The sequence below is a fragment of the Procambarus clarkii genome, chromosome 20 (assembly GCF_040958095.1).
Source record: "Procambarus clarkii isolate CNS0578487 chromosome 20, FALCON_Pclarkii_2.0, whole genome shotgun sequence".
In the NCBI taxonomy this organism is placed as follows: domain Eukaryota; kingdom Metazoa; phylum Arthropoda; class Malacostraca; order Decapoda; family Cambaridae; genus Procambarus; species Procambarus clarkii.
Window position 1 is genome coordinate 29,321,169 of NC_091169.1, and position 19,655 is coordinate 29,340,823.

The 19,655-nt window shown below is 45.5% G+C and overlaps 1 protein-coding gene across 1 annotated transcript; it reads left to right on the plus strand.

Moving 5' to 3' along the window:
- Nucleotides 1–19,396, plus strand: LOC123755245 (uncharacterized). The gene is made up of 7 exons (XM_045737694.2): nt 1–901; nt 2,311–2,458; nt 2,814–3,016; nt 6,907–7,101; nt 9,491–9,589; nt 13,614–13,772; nt 17,839–19,396. Exons 2-7 carry the CDS (start codon nt 2,314–2,316, stop codon nt 17,983–17,985), a joined length of 948 nt encoding a protein of 315 aa, XP_045593650.1. The 5' UTR covers nt 1–901; nt 2,311–2,313; the 3' UTR covers nt 17,986–19,396.
- Nucleotides 19,397–19,655: the final 259 nt, after the last annotated feature.

A 19,655-nucleotide genomic window follows, 5' to 3' on the forward strand; every position in this document is an offset into this window, starting at 1 on the left:
TGAATATGACGAGTAAGCTGGTGAATATGGTGAATAAGCTGGTGAATATGACGAATATGCTGGTGAATATAAGAGTATGCTGGTGAATATGACAAGTATGGTAGTAAAGATAATAAATGTACTGGTGAATATGAGTATGCTGGTGAATATGAGAGTAAGCTGGTGAAGATGACGAGTATGCTGGTGAAGATGAGTATGCTGGTAAAGATGACGCGTATGCTAGTAAAGATGGCGGATATGAGGATATTCAACCCAATCAGAGGATGTCACGTGTCGCCCTCTCTCTCTTACAGACTGGAAATCACGCGATAAAATCCAGAAAGGTTCAGAAGGTATACAGTTTGGGCGACCAACGACCCACTCGAACCACTGTCAGGTTTTTGTTTGATTTAATTCTATGAAAAAATTATTGTTGTACTATTTTGTGTAGCCAATGGCCGCGGCTGCCGCATCAACAATATCCTCTTCAATTTCCTTGTTTCTTCTTCAGACCCACAGCGCCTCCCAGCCCTGATACTCTCGTGTCACCATAAACCTGGTCAAATGTGCTTCTGAAAGAAAACCATGTATAACAGTTGTACGTTTATATCATAACTAATATCACCTCTTTCAAGAACAGATAATATAATTCAGAAGACAGGTGTTTGTGTGTGTTGCGTGGTGTGGCTGGCAGCGGTGTTGCGTGATGTGGCTGGCGTCGGAGACAGCACCCAGGGGCTTGCCCGAGCCGGGTCAGTGGTAACCCAGCTGGCAAGGGGGGAAGGTGACTACGTGTCGCATAATTATCACTAACAGATGTGAATAGCCTATTCCAGCAGATACACTGCCGTGTCTGTTTGGATATAGAAACACCGGACGCTGCGATATTCGCATACAGACGCTGAAAGGCCATAAATAAGAGGTACATATAATTCGTTTTCGTGGAGAGAGGAACCCTGTGTACATATATAGTTTAAACTCATATCGAGGTGCTCCCCAAGGTGGAAATACTGACCCACCCCAGGATGCATACCCACAACAGCCGCCTAACTTCCGGGTATATATTTACTACTAGGCGAACAATTTTTTGTATTACCAAATTTAGGTATATCATCTCTGCAGATGGCCTAGACTATATGAAAGGGAGAACAGGGTGTGTCAAAAAGCTAGCTACGTGATGCTAAAATCCCCATCACACAGGATGGTTAATCATATAAAGGCATGTGAACAGTAGTCTGCACTGGCAAACTCTAGGTGCATTATGAGGATATCATCAACACAGTGAATAAGGTAACAGTGATACTAAAAGTCCCCATATCGCAGGATGGTTAGTCATACAGGGCCATATGTTCAGTAGCCTGCACTGGCAAATTTTGGGTGCAACATGAGGATATCCTCAAGAACACGAGAGTGAATAAAGTAATTGCAAAGCTCTAGGTACCTCATGCCAACTAGTCTGAAAGGTCTAATAACTGGGCATTCGGTGATGTGGTGTGGGAGATCATGCCGCAGTTCCTCCTCACAGAGTTTGCACCTGGAGTGCTCAGGATTGGAAGATCCGTCACCTGCAGCCACCTGCCACAGGTAACGGTAACCCAACCTGATCCTTGCAACCACTGTCGCACAGTCTGGTCTACGTTTTGTGCTGCCCATAATCAGTTGTTTCAGATTTGAACAAATCATGAAGGTGTCAACACTCACGATACACAATATAGTACAAAGAGCCAACGCTCAACCCCCGCAAGCACAACTAGGTGAGTACAAGACCTCCTTCAGGTGTCAAGACTGACTGGGTAAAGATCTTCATTATACACGGTTTTCTCCCAAGCATAGTGGCGGGCAAGTTCCTCTTTGTACTCCTACTTAACTCGGGCAAACCCTAGACCAATGTTTTCTAACTTTTGCTAACAATAGGCTCCTCCAACCCCTCGCCGCCCTCCACCATCATTCCATCACCAACACACCGGAGTTCATGCGTTATCAAGGCCTTTGGGGTTTTACCGGAACCCAATTTTCGTATTAATTTTGAGGGTCCTTCGTGATCGGTGGTTTGATTGTTTATAGCCTGTTGTCTCTTCATGAACCTCATCTACCATCATGCCAAGTTTGATCGAATTATGTTTGACAGAGTCTGAAGGCACACCGAACACATACACAAAACTTTCAGAGACTCATTTGGCTGTAGGGCAACGTTCTAGTTGTAACCAGAATAATAATCCTAGTCCATATTCAAGAAAAGTTCTTATAACAAATATGGGTGGAATAAAATCCAGTACCACACTTACAATGTTTTAGTTTAAATCGAATACTGAACATATTTAGTTAATGTAGGTGATGGCCGTGTGGGAGAGGAAGCAGAAGGTGTCAAGGGTGGTGCGTGAGTACGTGAGGTTCCTGGTGATCGGGGCGTTCTCCACCTGCGCCTTCCTTAACCTCGCCCTCCAGGCTGGCGCCGGACTACAGTACTACTGCCAAGAAGGTAAGATAAGCAGACATATAAACACCTAACGGAAAGTGTGGTATGGACACTAGTACTGACGTCGTATTCCTACAACTTGTTTGTTTACTAAGGCTGTATGAGGCATCCTAAGTTGTCTCCATATTAAGTCGTTTTTAGAGCTACTGATAATTTGATATAATAGCCACTGATAATTTGATATAATATCCATTGATAATTTATATAATAGCCACTGATAATTGATATAATAGCCACTGATAATTTGATATAATAGCCACAGATAATTTCATCAGTAGCTATTATATCTCATATCCCAGCTCCTTGTCCTCATATATCAGCCAAGTGTTTTCTCTTGATAATGAGTTCTCACCCTTAGAGTGCCTCATCAAAATTCTGAAGGCGCCAATTTCATCTATGGACACGGACGTGATACTGCACATGAGGAAGTACTGGGTGGAGGAGCCAGCGCCCCGCGGGTCCTACAAGCCAGTCTTCGCCCTTGATAACCCGCCCTGGGCTCTGATGAACAACTGGATGGAGGCTTACAAGGTCGTTAATGATTACTTCAAACAGTACAAGGTGAGCAGGCCAGTTGACTCTCTCGTGTATAACATATACAAGAATAACAAAATGTGTGATGAACGCATAGCACCACAGATACACTGAACTCTTGCGGTTACCTTGCGATAGTTTCGGGATTCAACGTCCTCGCGGCCCGGTCCCCGACCAGGCCTCCTGGTTGAATTCTAGACTACATGCCTGGCTGCTTTCTGATCATGTATTAAAGAACATAAAACACTCAGGCGTATATCATTACACACATACACACACACACACAGCCTCGCTGTGCCTAGCGGGCCACGCGGCTGAGTGGACAGAGTTCGGGAGTCGTAGTCCTAAAGGCCCGGATTCGATTCCCGGCTGAGGTGGAAACAAGTGGAAAGAGTTTCTTTCACCCTGATGCACCTGTTCACCTAGCTGTAAATAGGTGCCTGGGAGTTAGACAGCTGTTACGGGCTGCTTCCTGGGGATGTGTATATGTGCGCATGTGTTAGAGAGAAGATAGTAGATACAGTAGTAGATATAACAAAGGAAACATAGATGGTTAGAAAGATGTTACAGGAGGACCTTGACAAACTCCAGGAGTGGACAAACTAATGGTTGCTGGCGTTCAATCTTAATAAATGTAAGGTATTGTGGATGGGGAAGAGGGAGAGGGAAATCAGAAAGTGCCTTCACCATGAATGGGAAGTAGCTATTGGACTTTGACAAAGAACGCGAATAAGGAGTGGATATAATTATGATCAGAGGCACACATAGGTAGGATGACATCAGCAGCATATGGGACGCTGGCGAACATTAGAACACCATTTAGAAACTTAAATCGGGAATGTTTCAAAACAATCAAGAGTGCTTTTGTTAGACCAATACTGGAATATGGAGCTCCAGCCTGGAATCCACACCTCGTGAAGCATAAAATGAAATTGAAAAACTGCAGAGGTTTGCGACTAGTGCTAATCCCGGACTAGTCCCAGAGCTAAGAAGGTTAAGTTATTAGGATAGTTTGAAGGAACTGGGCCTCACAACCCTGGAGGACAAAACAGAGGAGATATGATTACAACATACAAGATATTGAGGGAAATAGACAAAGCGGACAGGGATATCCTATTTAAATAAAGAGAAAGTAGGACACGAGGACACAAATGGAAGTTGGAAGTGCAAAGAATAAAAGAAATGTACAGGGTACAAGGAAGTACTTGTACCCAGTACGGGTGGTTAACAAGTAGAGTGCACTAGGAAGAGAAGTTGTGGAAGTCACCTCCACCCACAACTCTAAGGACAGATTAGACAGAATTTGAGTGTCAGAATAGTTAAGGTATAAAACAACACGTACAACAAGGTCAGTAGGCGGGGCATAAAGAACTGGACCTCACCGTACTCATTAACAGGTGAGTACTGATCGGTAAGGAGTCGCGCCTCTCCACAGTACCGAAAGGGAAGAATACCGAAGGGGAAACTATGAAGAGATTAGAACATTTCTAACAGGAATACCATGAAAGACAAAACTCAGTGGAAAGTCTGTAGAAGGCATGATGGACTACATCACCCAGAAGGGTCAGGAGGCAGAAAACAGGGGCCAGATTCACGAAAGAACTTACGCAAGCACTTACGAACGTGTACATCTTTTCTCAAACTTTGGCGGCTTTGTTTCCAATTATTAAACAGTTAATGAGCTCGAAGCACCAGGAGGCTGTTTATAACAATAACAACAATTGAATGGGAAGTTTTCATGCTTGTAAACTGTTTTATAAATGTAACCAAAGCCGTCAAAGATTGAGGAAAGATGTACACGTTCGTACGTTCTTGAGTAAGTGCTTTCGTGAATCTGGCCCATGGTTTATCCCGGCAAAGAAGAAAAATACAGAAAAGCACAAGGGGAATCCGTGGTTCAATCAGCATGTAAGAAAGCAAGACAGCTAAGCACAAGGGCATGGAAAAACTACGTAAATAACAGGACACCAGAGAGCAGAGAGAGAGAGAGAGAGAGACCAGAGGGCCAGAACTGGGTACCTCAGTGTGAGGAGAGAAGCAGAGAGGCAGTTTGAAAATGGGAGCAAATAATGCCAAGAACCAGCCAAAACTGCTATACAGCCACATCAGGAGGAAAACAACAGTGAAATAACAAGTGATGAAACTGAAAAAGGGAGAGGATGGGTACACAGAGAATGACAAAGAAGTGTGTGAAGAACTCAACAAGAGATTCCAGGAGGTCTTCACAGTAGAGCAAGGAGAAGTCCCTGAACTAAGAGGGGTGGCGATAAACCAAGCAGACTTGGAAAATACTGAAATTACCAGAGATGAGGTTAGGAGGTATCTGCTTGATCTAGAAATGACTAAGGCTGTTGGACCTGATGGAATCACCATGGATGCTAAAAGAGGGGGCAGAAGCACTTTGTATGCCATTATCTATGGTGTATAACAAGGCACTGGAAATGGGAGACCTAACAGAGAGTTGGAAGACAGCTAACGTAGTCCCAATCTACAAAAAGGGGGAATAGGCAGGAGGCCCTAAACTGCAGGCCGTTGTTCTTAACTTGTATACCTTGCAAAGTGTTAGAGAAGATCGTGAGAAAAAGCTTATGTGGCACATCTGGAGAGAAGGGACTTTGCAACACACCAACAGCATGGGCTCAGGGAAGGCAAGTCGTGTCTCACAGGTTTATTAGAATTTTATGACTAAGCACCAAGCATTAGGCAAGAAAGAGAAGGATGGGCAAACTGCATTTTCTTGGATTGTCAGAAAGCTTTTGACACAGTACTCCATAAAAGACTTTTGCATAAGTTGGAGAAACAAGCTGGAGTAAGTGGTAGGGTGGTCCAATGGACAAGGGAGTACCTAAACAACAGGAAGCAGAGAGTTACTGTGAGGGGTGAGACCTCAGACTGACGAGATGTCACCAATGGATTCCCACAGGGCTCTGTATTCGGACCTATTCTGTTTCTAATATACGTGAATGATCTTCCAGAAGGTATAGACTCATTCCTCTCAATGTTTGCTGTTGATGCTAAAATTATGAGAAGGATTAAGACAGAGGAGGACAGCAAGAGGATACAGGATGACCTGGACAAACTGAAGGAATGGTCCAACAACTGGCTACTAGGGTTTAGCTCGAGCAAGTGCAAACTGATGAAGATAGGCGTAGGGAGCAGGAGGCCAAACAAAAGGTTCCAGTTGGGAGAGGAAATCCTTCAGGAGTGAGGACGAGAGAAAGATCTGGGAGCTGATATCACAACAGACCTGTCCTCTGAAGCCCACATCAAAAGGTTAACGTCAGCGGCGTATGCAAGGCTTGCGAACATAAGAACTGCCTTCAGAAACTTGTGTAAGGAATCTTTCAGAACCTTGTATACCTCATATATTAGACCAATACTGGAATATGGGGCTCCAGCGTGGCGTCCACATCTAGGCAAACACAAAACGAAGTTAGAAAAGGTTTAGAGGTATGTCACCAGTCTAGTCCCCGAGCTGAGAGGAATGAGGTATGAGTAAAGATTACTGGAACTGAACCTCACGACACTGGAAGACAGAAGAGTTAGGAGAGACATGATTACTACCTACAAAATTCTCAGGAATTGACAGGATAGATACAGATCAACTCTTTAACACTAATGATATGCGAACAAGAGGGCACAGGTGGAAGCTGAGTACCCAAATGAGCCACAGGGACGTTAGAAAGAACTTTTTCAGTGTCAGAGTAGTTAACAGATGGAATGCATTAGGCAATGATGTGGTGGAGGCTGACTCCATACACAGTTTCAAATGTAGATATGATAGAGCCCAGTAGGCTCAGGAATCTGTACACCAGTTGGTTGACAGTTGAGAGGCGGGACCAAAGAGCCAGAGCTCCACCCCCGCAAGCACAACTAGATGAGTACAGTAATCGCGAGTCTCTCCTTGTCTCTTGCAGGTTCCAGGAACGTTTATGGAAATCGGTGCCAACGACGGTGAATTCCAGTCGATGAGCCTGTACGTAGAGCAGCAGCTAGGGTTCCGCGGGGTGCTGGTGGAGCCCGACCTGCGGGCCTACACCAGGCTCCGGCTCCTGCGCAGGTCAGCCTACACAATCAACGCCTGCGCAACTCCAGATTATGGTCACAGAATGGTGGGATTTAGTTGTTTATTTGGATGTGGTAGGGAATGTGTGTGTGGTAGTGATAGGGAAGGTGTGGTAGTGGTAAGGAAGATGTGCGGTAGGAGATAGTGTCAAGCGGGTAGTTGTGTTGTGTTTGGAAGGTGTGGTAGTGATGGTTGCGGGTGTGGTAGCTGGTAGGGAGGTGTGCTAGTAGTGGTGGTGAGAGTGGGAGTTGTGTTAGTACAGGGTGTAGGTAGTGCTGAATTAGTGGTCAGTGTGGGAAGTGTGGTAGTGTTGGTGGTGGGTGTGAGAGGTGTGGTTGTGGTGTAGGTGTTGTAATGGTGGTGGTGGTTGTGTCAGAAGTGTGGTAATAGTGGTAGTGGGTGTGTAGTGGGAATGAGAGGTGTGGCGGTTCTATATGGTAGGGGAACTTTCAGCGGTGTGGGCGTTTGGGTAAGTGGTGTAGTGGGGGGGACAGTTAGTGTAGGCTTCCTTGTACTGTTGTAGGTGGTGCATCTCAGGGGTGGGAGCAGCAAAACAACAGAAGTACACTTACATCGCATCAGGCTTGGATACCCATGTGCATGGGAAATAGGCTTACAGGTTCCGGAAGATGAGAGGAAATGTCAGCACTGTGGAGAAATGCCCGACAGACCACTGGAACATTATCTAACACAGTGCACAGTTACAAACCCATTAAGATTTCAACTTAGATTCAACAGAGCAGAAGTTGTTGAACACATATGGCAAAATCTTACCGAAGCGACCATACGAGTAATAAATACTCATACTCCGCCCAAGTAAAACAGAAACAAGCAACATTTATGGGCCAGCCAGAGGCTTAGGGCCCGCGCAGGAATATCCCTGAAAAAAAATCCCAGGAGTTGTGCTGGAGGTGTGTCTCAGGGGTGATACGGTTGCAAGTGCATCTCAGGGAGTGATGCTGTTGCAACTGTATCTTAGGGAGTGATGCTGGTGGAGGTGTATCTCAGGGAGTGATGCTGTTACAGGTGTACAGCCATTATGATGGTCGTGAAGTGGTGGCTGGCTCAGTGTTGATGTCGATGGGAAAGCGCCTTTCCCTGACACCTGTTGCTAGCGAGACCAACGCTGCCCGCCCAGTAGACCCCTGGCCTGTGTTGTCTGGCATGACACTGTTGATATGCTTGCTAAGACAGCCTGTAGAAAACCAGTGGTAGAAATTGATATGGGTGTTTCATTAGCAGTGACAAAGAGAATACTTAAACAAATATCTAATGAAGATCTCACCGACCTAACAAATTCACAAAGACCTGAAAGTTGTGGCATTAAATATTATGATATCGTGAGGAGACATTCATATATGGGACTAATAGAACAAGAACCCGGCAATGTGATGTTATAGTGGCCAGAATTCGCCTGGGATATAGACGTATCTGGCAGCTTTCTCAAAACCCAAATGTCGAGTACACCATGTGTCAACTTTGTGAAAGAGAAAACATGCACTCTCTTGAACATTATATTGTAGAATGTCCCATATTGTCTGACTTTCGCCCTCCTGGGCTGAGGTATGCTGAACTGTGTAATTACTATATGAGCACTGGAACACTTGATATATTGGACTTGTATCCAAGATTGACCACGTAATGTATCATTTATACAATGTATGTATGTGATGTAACTATATAACCTGAGCTTGTAAAAGCACCTTAAACACCTTCAGTGATTAAGTGCTTAATTGCACACTAGTTTCTCTGTCAGCTATCTCACCCTGTCAGAGTAAAAGAGACAAATGTATGTGAATGCATGTGTGTGTATATATGCATGTATATGTGTATATGTACGTATATATGTGTGTGTATGTATATGTATGTGTATAAAGTACATATGGAAGCTGATCAGAATTGCATTTCACCTTTGTAAATGCACATTAATGGCACTTCGAACACTTTATGTAGGGCATACGTAAATCTGTGTATCTATGTATTTACGTATGTAGGTTAGCATAGCATTTTAAAAATACCGAATCACCTTCTGTGGTTGATTGTTCAATAAATCCCTGAACTATATGTTTAACTGATCTCTAACCCTGTCTATGGAGGACAGAAGAAAATGTATATATGCTGGTTAGCATTGTAAATGTGTGGCCACGTTTGTGGTAAAAAAAAAAAAAAAAAAAGACCCCTGTCCTCACAGCTGTAGATCACAGTAGGGCTAAACAGTAACTGGGGCACTGCGATATACTAATAACATATATCTGGAACTGAGACCTAGTTCCTGATGACTGTCCCTCCTTCCTGATGTTATATAAAAGCAGCAGAAAAAATATATTTCAGTTTACTTCTGCATTTCTGCACATAATTTTGTTTTTAGTATGTGGATCGTTTTTTGGTATTTTTGGTGGTGATAAATAATTCTTGGGGGTGTGTTGGCCTTCTAGGATCAGCTGTGGATCCGGAGGACTCCTGCCAACCTTCCGCCTCTCCTCTACAGACTACAGAAGAGCAACAACAAACTCCTTCAGTACGTCTCATTGGACGTAGGTGCGCCTGTCTCTTTACTCTCCTGTAATTACTCTCTTTATTTCTCTTATTATCTATACATTTAAAACTGTATGGAGTTAGTTTCAACCATTCCTAACATATTACATTTATTTACAGGTACATCTCTTGCGCTGTATATGTTCTTTGTAACTTTTCTGAGGCCTATGTGCGCTTGTGTAGGCTCGCTCTGTTGCTCCTCAGTGTGACCACAGCTTCTCTGTGTGTATTTACACGCACAGATTTATCCAACCCACACAACTGAAAATGAGAATTAACAACGTTTCGTTCCGTCCTGTACCATTATCAAATCGTGTGAAGAAAGTGTGATTGATGAAGATTAAGCCACCCAAAAGGTGGCACGGGCATTAGTAGCCCGTAAGTGGTAGATTTTTTGGAGTGAATGTGAACTTTGGTCGTGAATTGATATATACTGTGTGCTGAGTACGCATTAAAACCCGTCAGTCCTCATTGATTGATTGATAAAGATTAGGCCACCTAAGAGGTCGAACGAGCATGAATAGCCCGTAAATGATAGATTTTTTGGAGTGAATGTATATAGTGTGCTAAGGTCGCATTTAATCGTCAGGCTGCTATCGAAGGGGAGGATACTGCTTGACAGTATTTATGCGAGTGTCCAGCTGCTGGACACCTTTTTTGACCAGAAGAGTGGCAGTGTTGATGGCTTCAGGGTGGTTACTGCAAGATTCAGGGACTCTTAAAGCTCTTTTAAGGTCATTGGTTACTTCACATTCCAGGAGATAGTGAAGTAGTGACTTTTCTGAGATTGTTTGGTAGAAGATGCATTCCCCCTGTCGGGGTTCACCAATCTCCCAGTTGCATCTGTAACCTAGACGGAGTCTATATAACCGAACTGCTATTTCCCTGGGGATTCCTTTTGAGATATTTAACCTTTTTTAACTTGGTAGCCTGAAGATACTATATTGCAGGGGGCGAACCTTCTGCTACTCTCTGGTGTAGATGGTCTTTGTTGAGGTGTGAGAGTTTTTTGGTGATGATTTTGTTATGTACTCTAGGCTGTAAAGAGCGTGGTTGTTGTTGTTGTTGTTTAAGATTCGCTGCTTGGAACAAAAAATTCCAAATAGGACGGGCTATGGTCAGCCCGGAGTGGACTTACCTGGCACAGGAGCGGGGCTGTAACTTGTGATGGGAAGGGGAGGTGTAGCTCAGCGGTAGAGCATTCGACTGCAGTGTGGTTGTTTTGTTGTTTCAGATTTAGCTACTCAGAACTAAGTGTCCATGTAGCACGGGCTATGGTGAGCCCGTGTGCAGTGTGATTGATTGATGAAGATTAAGCCACCCAAAAGGTGGCACGGGCATGAATAGGCCGTAAGTGGTGGCCCTTTTGAGCCATTACCAGTATCAAAAGATGATACTGGAGATCTGTGGAGGCGTAACTGCACCCTGCGTGACGGGAGATGTCTCCCGGACCAAATGGTGTGTGCTATTCGATTGATTGATTGATAAAGATTAAGCCACCCAAGAGGTGGCAGTGCAGTGTGGTTGAGAAGGTCAATATATACGGTGAGGATGTGAGGTGAGGTGCCAGAAGGTTGAAGTATACTCTCCAGTAAACTCTTACACGTCGCTGTACATGTCACCTCTATTCCCTCTTTCCTCCAGTGTCATCAACTTTAGCTCTCTTAGTTCCTCCTCGTAGCTCAGTCCCTTCAGCTGAAGAAAGATATTTTCTCATTTTATTTTGGGGTTCATGATGGAAGCTGCATATTTACTAGTAGGTTTGTCATTACTTGTACATGGAATTTGGATGGCTTCTTTGTCTTAAGTTGCTGAGCTTATTTATGAGTTTGAAGTATTGGGCAGCAGGTCTTCCTGGGACCTGTCTCTCTCTGGCAGCTGGCGGGGGATGCTCGCTAGTGAGGCTGGTGTGTCCTGCAACCACACTACTTTAATCCTTTATTATATACTAGCTGGGTTACCCCGCTGCGCCCGGGTCTCCCTCTCCTCCCCCCCCCCCCTCTCACGCCCCTCTCTTCTCTCAATCACTTGGGCTGGACGGTTGAGCGACGGTCTCGCTTCATGCAGGTCGTCGTTCAATCCCCGACCGTCCAAGGGGTTGGGCACCATTCCTTTCCCCCCTTACCATCCCAAATCCTTATTCTGATCCCTTCCCAGTGCTATATAGTCGTAATGGCTTGGTGATTTCTCCTAATCATTTAATTCTATTCCTACGCTCTTCACCTTTTTCTCCTCTTCCCCAGCATTCCCTTCTCTTCCCCTCACCTTACCTCTCCACCCTATCCCCCACCCTCCCGCATCTCCTTTCCTCTCTACATCCCCCTTCACTTCCCCTCTCTTCTTCCCTCTCCCCCAGCACGCTCCCACTCCTCCACTCCTCTTCACCTCCATGTTCCCAACCCGAATGAATTAACGTTCATCATTTTCGAGACTTGATTTTTATTTATTATCATATTTCGGTACATCAGCGTGTATACTGCTGCCCTAGACTATGGGAAGGGTTACATAGTGTGTCAAGAACTAGTATGTAATGCTAAAATCCCCATCAAACAGGTTGGTTAGTCATACAGGGCCATGTGATCAGTAGTCTGCACTGACAGACTCTGGGTGCATTGTGAGGATATCATCAACACAAGAGTGAATAAGGTAGTAGTGATACTGAAAGTCCCCATCTCGCAGGATAGATCACGAAAGCAAACATCTAAATCTACGGACATCACCTGCCCGATTTTATTTCAGACCATGAAACTGTCTGACTCATGTCTGAGTCATGAAAATAACTCACCCTTCTATCTTCCTCGTTCAGTCTTATCATATGAACGTTTATACACACCTTCGTCTGTATGTGGTTGTTTGACAGTTTCAGTTGCTGGTTATTTTGGACTCTGTGTCAAGGTCATGTTGTCTCTCAGCTTACCTTTTCACTCATGTTCTTGCTTGTGTGTGAGTACTCAACTAGTTGTATTTGTGAGTAGTGAGCTGTTTGTGCCTGCTGGATCGAGCTTTTAACTTTTGGGCCCCGCCTTTCTAGCAGCCGGATGTTTAATGCAATGACTCCAGACCTATTTATTCTTTCATATCTACTAGGCCAACTACTGACCATCACCACCATTCAACCCATAACAGTTGTTTAGCTCCCAGGTACTTATTTACTGCTAAGTGAACAGAGGCGAGAGAAAAGGTTGTCCAAACGTTTCCAGCCTTCCGAAGGGATCAAAGCCGGGATCCTCGATTGTGAGCCCACTGCGCTTCATCACCCTATGTGTGCGTAGTTAGCTATCAGTACTTACTTACTAACGACTACGGACAAGTAAAGTCTAGCTTTACACACAGAGATCACACTAACGTGATGCATCAAATGAAAAAATCCACAATGATTTGTTGTGTAGCTCAGTCGATTAAGGCAGTGTCTGGGATGCTCCCGGACGCAGGTTCGAATCCTCGTCACGGCCCTTGTGGATTTGTTCATTAAAGTCTAGCTCTTTGCGCCCCGCCTGCTAACCTTGTTGTATCTATTGTGTTATTATTCAACTATTCTGATTTTTGAATTCTTTGTCGAATCTGGCCTTAAAAAGAGTATAAAGAGTCTGGCCCCATGGATTTTGTCGCATGTAGTTCCTCTATTTTTTTTTACCAACTGTAGTACAGTACAGTATGATATAGTAGTATTTTTTTGTTTTTGTTTTTTTTACCAACTGTAGTAGATGACATCTATGTGTAGTAGATGACATAGTACATGACACAGTAGTACAGTGACTACTATGTCATCCATTGTTTCTTCTGGCCTTTCAATTTGCTTTATTTTAACCTGAGGGCGGAGAGAACCGTAAAAAATAAAGAACTCTATTATGTGCTTTATTGACCAACGACTCTGCTGTTAGGCCTCATACAGAAATCGGCCCCAGGATTCGGTTCTCTATTCCTCTAGTGTAAATTTCTATGGCCTATCTTGCTCAACGCTGATCCATTAATTAAAATTTTCTTGACCAGATGACCCCTGATATGTTCTCTCTGGGCCGGTAGGACCGTGACCTGGGCAGGACAGTGCCCGTACAGTGCTTCAACGCTGGAGCCATGGCCGTGGCGGCCCTCAAGACCAAGGTTCTCGACCTCTTGGTCATCTCTACACACGGGGGAGAGATAGATATTCTTCACACCATCCCAGCGTCTGTTAGCTTCAAGGTGAGTAGATTTTGATTTTATTGTTGCCGCCGAAGGCGGCTAGTTTATTGTGCACCCCATACTCATCCTGTGAGCGGTAGCGCAAAAGCATTACAGAGGGCACAAAAGGTCTTTATCAGACCTCATCTTAGATTATTACATAAACAATTTCTTCAATCCTTCACACCTTATAGATACAATATCAGCTAGTTACAGAGAAAGTGCTATTACAAGAGCTACATATTTACAGTAAGTCATCATACATTAATGGTAGGTCTTGTCGTTAATACTTTTATGAGATTCAGAGGCCGCCATTGTTCTTTTGTACTTTATCAGTCTGCAGTTTCAGGAAAGCAAGTATGTCTACATACCGGTTGTAGTGCTTTATTACAGCTTCTTTTTCCTCTTCAGTCAGCACATCACCTGTCACCATTTCTTTAAAAGTGTCACGGCGGAACCATCTGGGATGTGGCGTGCGCGGCCCGAGGCGGGCATCCACGTCCAGTTGAACTTCGTCACTATCACTACAAGCGTCACTGGTTTCACTTTGTTCTTTACCACAATCACTTTCAACATTTCCACTACTGTATTCCTTCAAACAGAGTTTATTAGACCCGGTATCAACATCTTGATCGTCATCACCATTAAAGTTCTCACCCTCAGTGTCACTACGTTCATCATCAGGATCAGTTGACCCATAATACTCATCGACAGCACTATGCGTTTCTACGTGGAATAGTTTACCTCTGTTCATAGCGCACTGCGTTGATGAGGCTGGGGTGTGGGGAGCCGTGGTGGGAGAGCCCAGCTGGTGTGAGGCCTGGGACACCCCCTGCTGGGGTCTGCCCTGGGGTACTGGCCGCTTGGGAGCACATGGTGGTACCCCAGGTTGGTGTGGCCTGCACTCAGTTATTAATACTCTCACAGTGTCCTGAAGAGTGGTTATCATCGTCTTTTGGTGCATGATTTCCTTGTTTTGTTCGGTCATCTGCTTGGTCAGGTTTTCCACAATTTTGTTTTGTTTTTCTACTGTATGCATAAGCTCACTAATTTTCTGTGCCTGATCCAGGCCTCCCGACCAACATGAATTGGTAGGGCCTACAACTGTGTCACTCGAGCTACTAGCCGTGGCGTTGGAGTGGTTGGGTAAGGGAGGGGAGTGTGACGGAGTGACCGGTGGGGGCACAGCAGATGAGCCAGGGTGGTTACTGGCGCCCCCAGCTGGTGTACCCCGGGCAGCCCGTCTCGGCGGGAGTGAGGCACAGTCCCCATGCCAGGCGGGAACTCCCTCCACGTGACAGTTTGCACACCTCAGTTTTAGTGCACCACCCTTTTTAGCATCACACACAGACGTTGCATGCTTTCCGGCACAGTGGCCACACCGCTCATCATTCCAACAGTTCCTTGCAACATGATTCCACCGTTGGCACTTGTAACACCTGCCCCTGGGAGGGGTGTAAATCTTCATTGTTAGTTGCCGATAAGCACATGGAACAGTAAATCTTTCCGGCGGAGTCTCTTCGCTGGTCCAGTTGGCGAGAATAGTCTCTCTGCCCTTAGTTCTTTTCGCATTGAAAATATATTCATGCTGCTCTACCAGTGTGTGATCCTGGTAGAGGTCCAGACCAAAAATGATGACAGGTGTCCTGTGGGTATGAGCAGGCGGTGGTGGTTTCCTCATTGTTATACCAGCAAGCTCTTGAGTACAGAAATATTGCACATCTCATCAGTACTGTTCATACGAACATGGTTTGCATGTCTATTCGCCAACCAATACCCACCACCAGGGTGTTTTTTGGCTGCCTCAGCCAACCATGCATATTTTGCTGCAGTTCCCGTGCCCGAGGGAAACTGCAGGTTGGTTCTTTTCTTCTCATGGTTACGATTTATGATATTTTTGACTCCTTGTGTCTTCCTCCGGGACGATACAGTTGTCCAAGGAGTTTCGTCACTATCAGGCTCCTCCTGTCCAGCATTTGAGTTCACTGTGAAAGATACCATGCTTGTATCTTCCTCGTGTAGACCACTTGATGTACTAGCACTCTGGTGTGAGGCCACTGAGGCAGCACCTGCCTTAGAGGCAGCAGTCGCCATGCCTCGAGTGTCGCCTGGGCAGGTTCACAGCTGCACACAGCACGAGCCACAGAGTTACACATCAACCACACAGCAAAGGGACTCCAATCATATCGCACGATCAGAAGGAAAGATTCACACACTGTTTATGCATGCAGAAGCACTGCTAAGAGGCGGGGCACGAGGAGTTAGGCCTCTCTGCTCCACATAGGCGCGCTTGTCTTCAAGGTCACTCAGTCCGAGCTAAGATTCTTGCCAAATGTATCATTTTGTCACATGTGTAGCTCCTTAGTGTGCACAAACACCTTCTGCATACAGTGTAATAAAACTAACCACTGAAAAATTATATATAACACAAAATATATGAATCAGCAAAATTATAAATTAAATATGCAATCTGGTATGCACATGACTTGAAACTGGAGTTATGTAAATTAATTGGATCAGAGTGGTCAAAGGTCCTGGCCTTTGGCTGAGGATGGGATTGTCTCTCACTCCCTCTCTCTCTGTCCCAGACAGTCTCTCACTTCCTCTCTCTCTGTCCCAGACAGTCTCTCACTCCCTCTCTCTCTGTCCCAGACAGTCTCTCACTCCCTCTCTCTCTCTGTCCCAGACAGTCTCTCACTCCCTCTCTCTCTCTGTCCCAGACAGTCTCTCACTCCCTCTCTCTCTCTGTCCCAGACAGTCTCTCACTCCCTCTCTCACTCTGTCCCAGACAGTCTCTCACTCCCTCTCTCTCTCTCTGTCCCAGACAGTCTCTCACTCTGCCCCAGACAGTCTATCACTCCCTCCCTCTCTGTCCAAGACTGTCTCTCACTCCCTCTCTCTCTCTGTCCCAGACAGTCTCTCACTCCCTCTCTCTCTCTCTGTCCCAGACAGTCTCTCACTCCCTCTCTCTCTCTGTCCCAGACAGTCTCTCACTCCCTCTCTCTCTCTGTCCCAGACAGTCTCTCACTCCCTCTCTCACTCTGTCCCAGACAGTCTCTCACTCCCTCTCTCTCTCTGTCCCAGACAGTCTCTCACTCCCTCTCTCACTCTGTCCCAGACAGTCTCTCACTCCCTCTCTCACTCTGTCCCAGACAGTCTCTCACTCCCTCTCTCACTCTGTCCCAGACAGTCTCTCATTCCCTCTCTTACTCTGTCCCAGACAGTCTCTCACTCCCTCTCTCTCTCTGTCCCAGACAGTCTCTCACTCCCTCTCTCACTCTGTCCCAGACAGTCTCTCACTCCCTCTCTCTGTCCCAGACAGTCTCTCACTCCCTCTCTCACTCTGTCCCAGACAGTCTCTCACTCCCTCTCTCACTCTGTCCCAGACAGTCTCTCACTCCCTCTCTCTCTCTGTCCCAGACAGTCTCTCACTCCCTCTTTCACTCTGTCCCAGACAGTCTCTCACTCCCTCTCTCACTCTGTCCCAGACAGTCTCTCACTCCCTCTCTCTCTCTGTCCCAGACAGTCTCTCACTCCCTCTCTCACTGTCCCAGACAGTCTCTCACTCCCTCTCTCTCTCTGTCCCAGACAGTCTCTCACTCCCTCTCTCACTGTCCCAGACAGTCTCTCACATCAACAAGAGGCTGCCGAGGTTAGCAGCGACACACAGAGCAGGCAATAAAAACACAACTAAATATAAGTAACTATATTCACAAGATATATACAGATATATTTCAGGTATATATATATATAGATATATTTCAGGTATGTCTATACAGTATATGAGACATTACAGTTGCCAACACCCCTAGGGTGTAGCCCAGAATCTCCTGTGGGCGTCGGCCGGTCCTCCTCATGCCAAAGTCATCCTGGTTTCCAGAGACACCTTATCTCTGGAATTACTGGCTAAATGTTAGTCATTCATAACACACAGATATGCTACTCGAGTACCAACACATGGATTCCACGAGAGGTCCTTCTCCCTGTCTCAGCCAATCCGTCCCTTCCTCTCCCTCTGTCCCAGCCAGTCTCTCACTCCCTCCCCTCTGTCCCAGCCAGCCTCTCACGCTCCCTCTCCCTTTCACAGATGCTGGTGATTATTACCCCAATAGCGAGCGAAGACGACAAGGATTACCTAGTTAAAGCGACTGACTCAAGAGGCCTGATGCCAGTCTTCATCAAGTATAACATCAACATCTTCCTTCTTAAAAGCCTCGTGGTGACAAAGGGATAGTTATATATATATATATATATATATATATATATATATATATATATATATATATATATATATATATATATATATATATATATATATATATATATATATATCGGTATCTATAAATTGGAATGTATGTATGTTTGTCTATCTGTTTGTCTGTCTGTCTGTCCGAGGTTAAAGGCCAGACGCTCTGGGATAGCCGTGTTAAACTTTTCACGGATATTTCTGTGAGGTAAGTGCCCAACATGGGTGGAGTGGGATCGGTTCCGTTCCTCCCCGTAAAATGTGTTCCCCCCCCCCCCATTCCCATACTTATTCCCGTGAACTTCCTGGTGACTATCACGAACTCGACCCTTAAAACACTATACACTGATGTCGCCAAATAAAAAAAATCTTCACATCTTTATCCTTACTAAGATAGACATCTTTATGACGTTAATTTGAATGAGGTCACTCATCAGAGGGCACAGTAGCACAGCTCCATTCATTAACCAGAGTACCTACCTCCATACACCTTTCCCTCCCGTCAGTCGCTTGCACGTATTCAACGTGTCCACGCCCTCTCCACTGGTCCCTCCAGAAAGTGAAAGTGATTGTGTGTGAAAATGAGAGAAGGAAAACCTCTCAGGCGGCTCATATCAAGCCTGGACCCATCTTGGCTGGATAGTCCAGCAGTCTGAGGACACTGGCTTTAACTGTTATGTTCAGTGCTTGCGTATTCCAGATTTTCCACCTGGGGCATCTTCTCAAACAGCAAGACGACGAATATTACAGCACAAGACGTTTAGAAAACCGCAGCTTCACTCCAGTTGTCCCATTCTTATGATCATCTCTCCACCAGCGATTGATCATGCCAAATCTAACTCATTTGGAACATGTTTTCACAAGTACCTACAAGTAATAAATTAAAGAAATGACAGAATGTTCTATTTTTACCCAGTATCTAATATGAATATAAAAAATACAGTGTATGCATATAAAAATATAATAGATCAGCTTCAAGGGCTCGAGTTAAAATGATCTCACGTAAGGTCTTAGTTTTAGAAGAGAGGGAAACAGATAAATAGAGATATTAGCTTGGGTAAAGAGATAAGAGAAGGCCTCGACTCCCTCTGGCTCCTGCCCTGGACACACCCTGGCCGTGGAGAACAGCTGAGTGGCATGTGAGCCTCCTCTTCTGGCCAGTGGTAAGAGCCTGTCTTAGTGTGACCAAATCTTGTTTTGATCTTTATACATTTATTTTGATGTGTACAGTAGCGAGAACTTAATGCCTCGCCACTGCAATACCTCCGCGATGAAGCTCAGTCACCATTATGTGACTGTTGCCCCTTCACCCTCTACAACTGGTGCAGTGGGGGACCACTCCCTCCAGTCCTGGCCCTCTGTAAGTCCTGCTTCTTACACCTAGAGGAGCTCCCTGGCGGCCCATAGCTCCTGCTTACACCTAGAGGAGCTCCCTGGCGGCCCATAGCTCCTGCTTACACCTAGAGGAACTCCCTGGCGGCCCATAGCTCCTGCTTACACCTAGAGGAGCTCCCTGGCGGCCCATAGCTCCTGCTTACACCTAGAGGAGCTCCCTGGCGGCCCATAGCTCCTGCTTACACTTAGAGGAGCTCCCTGGCGGCCCATAGCTCCTACTTACACCTAGAGGAGCTCCCTGGTGGCCCATAGCTCCTGCTTAG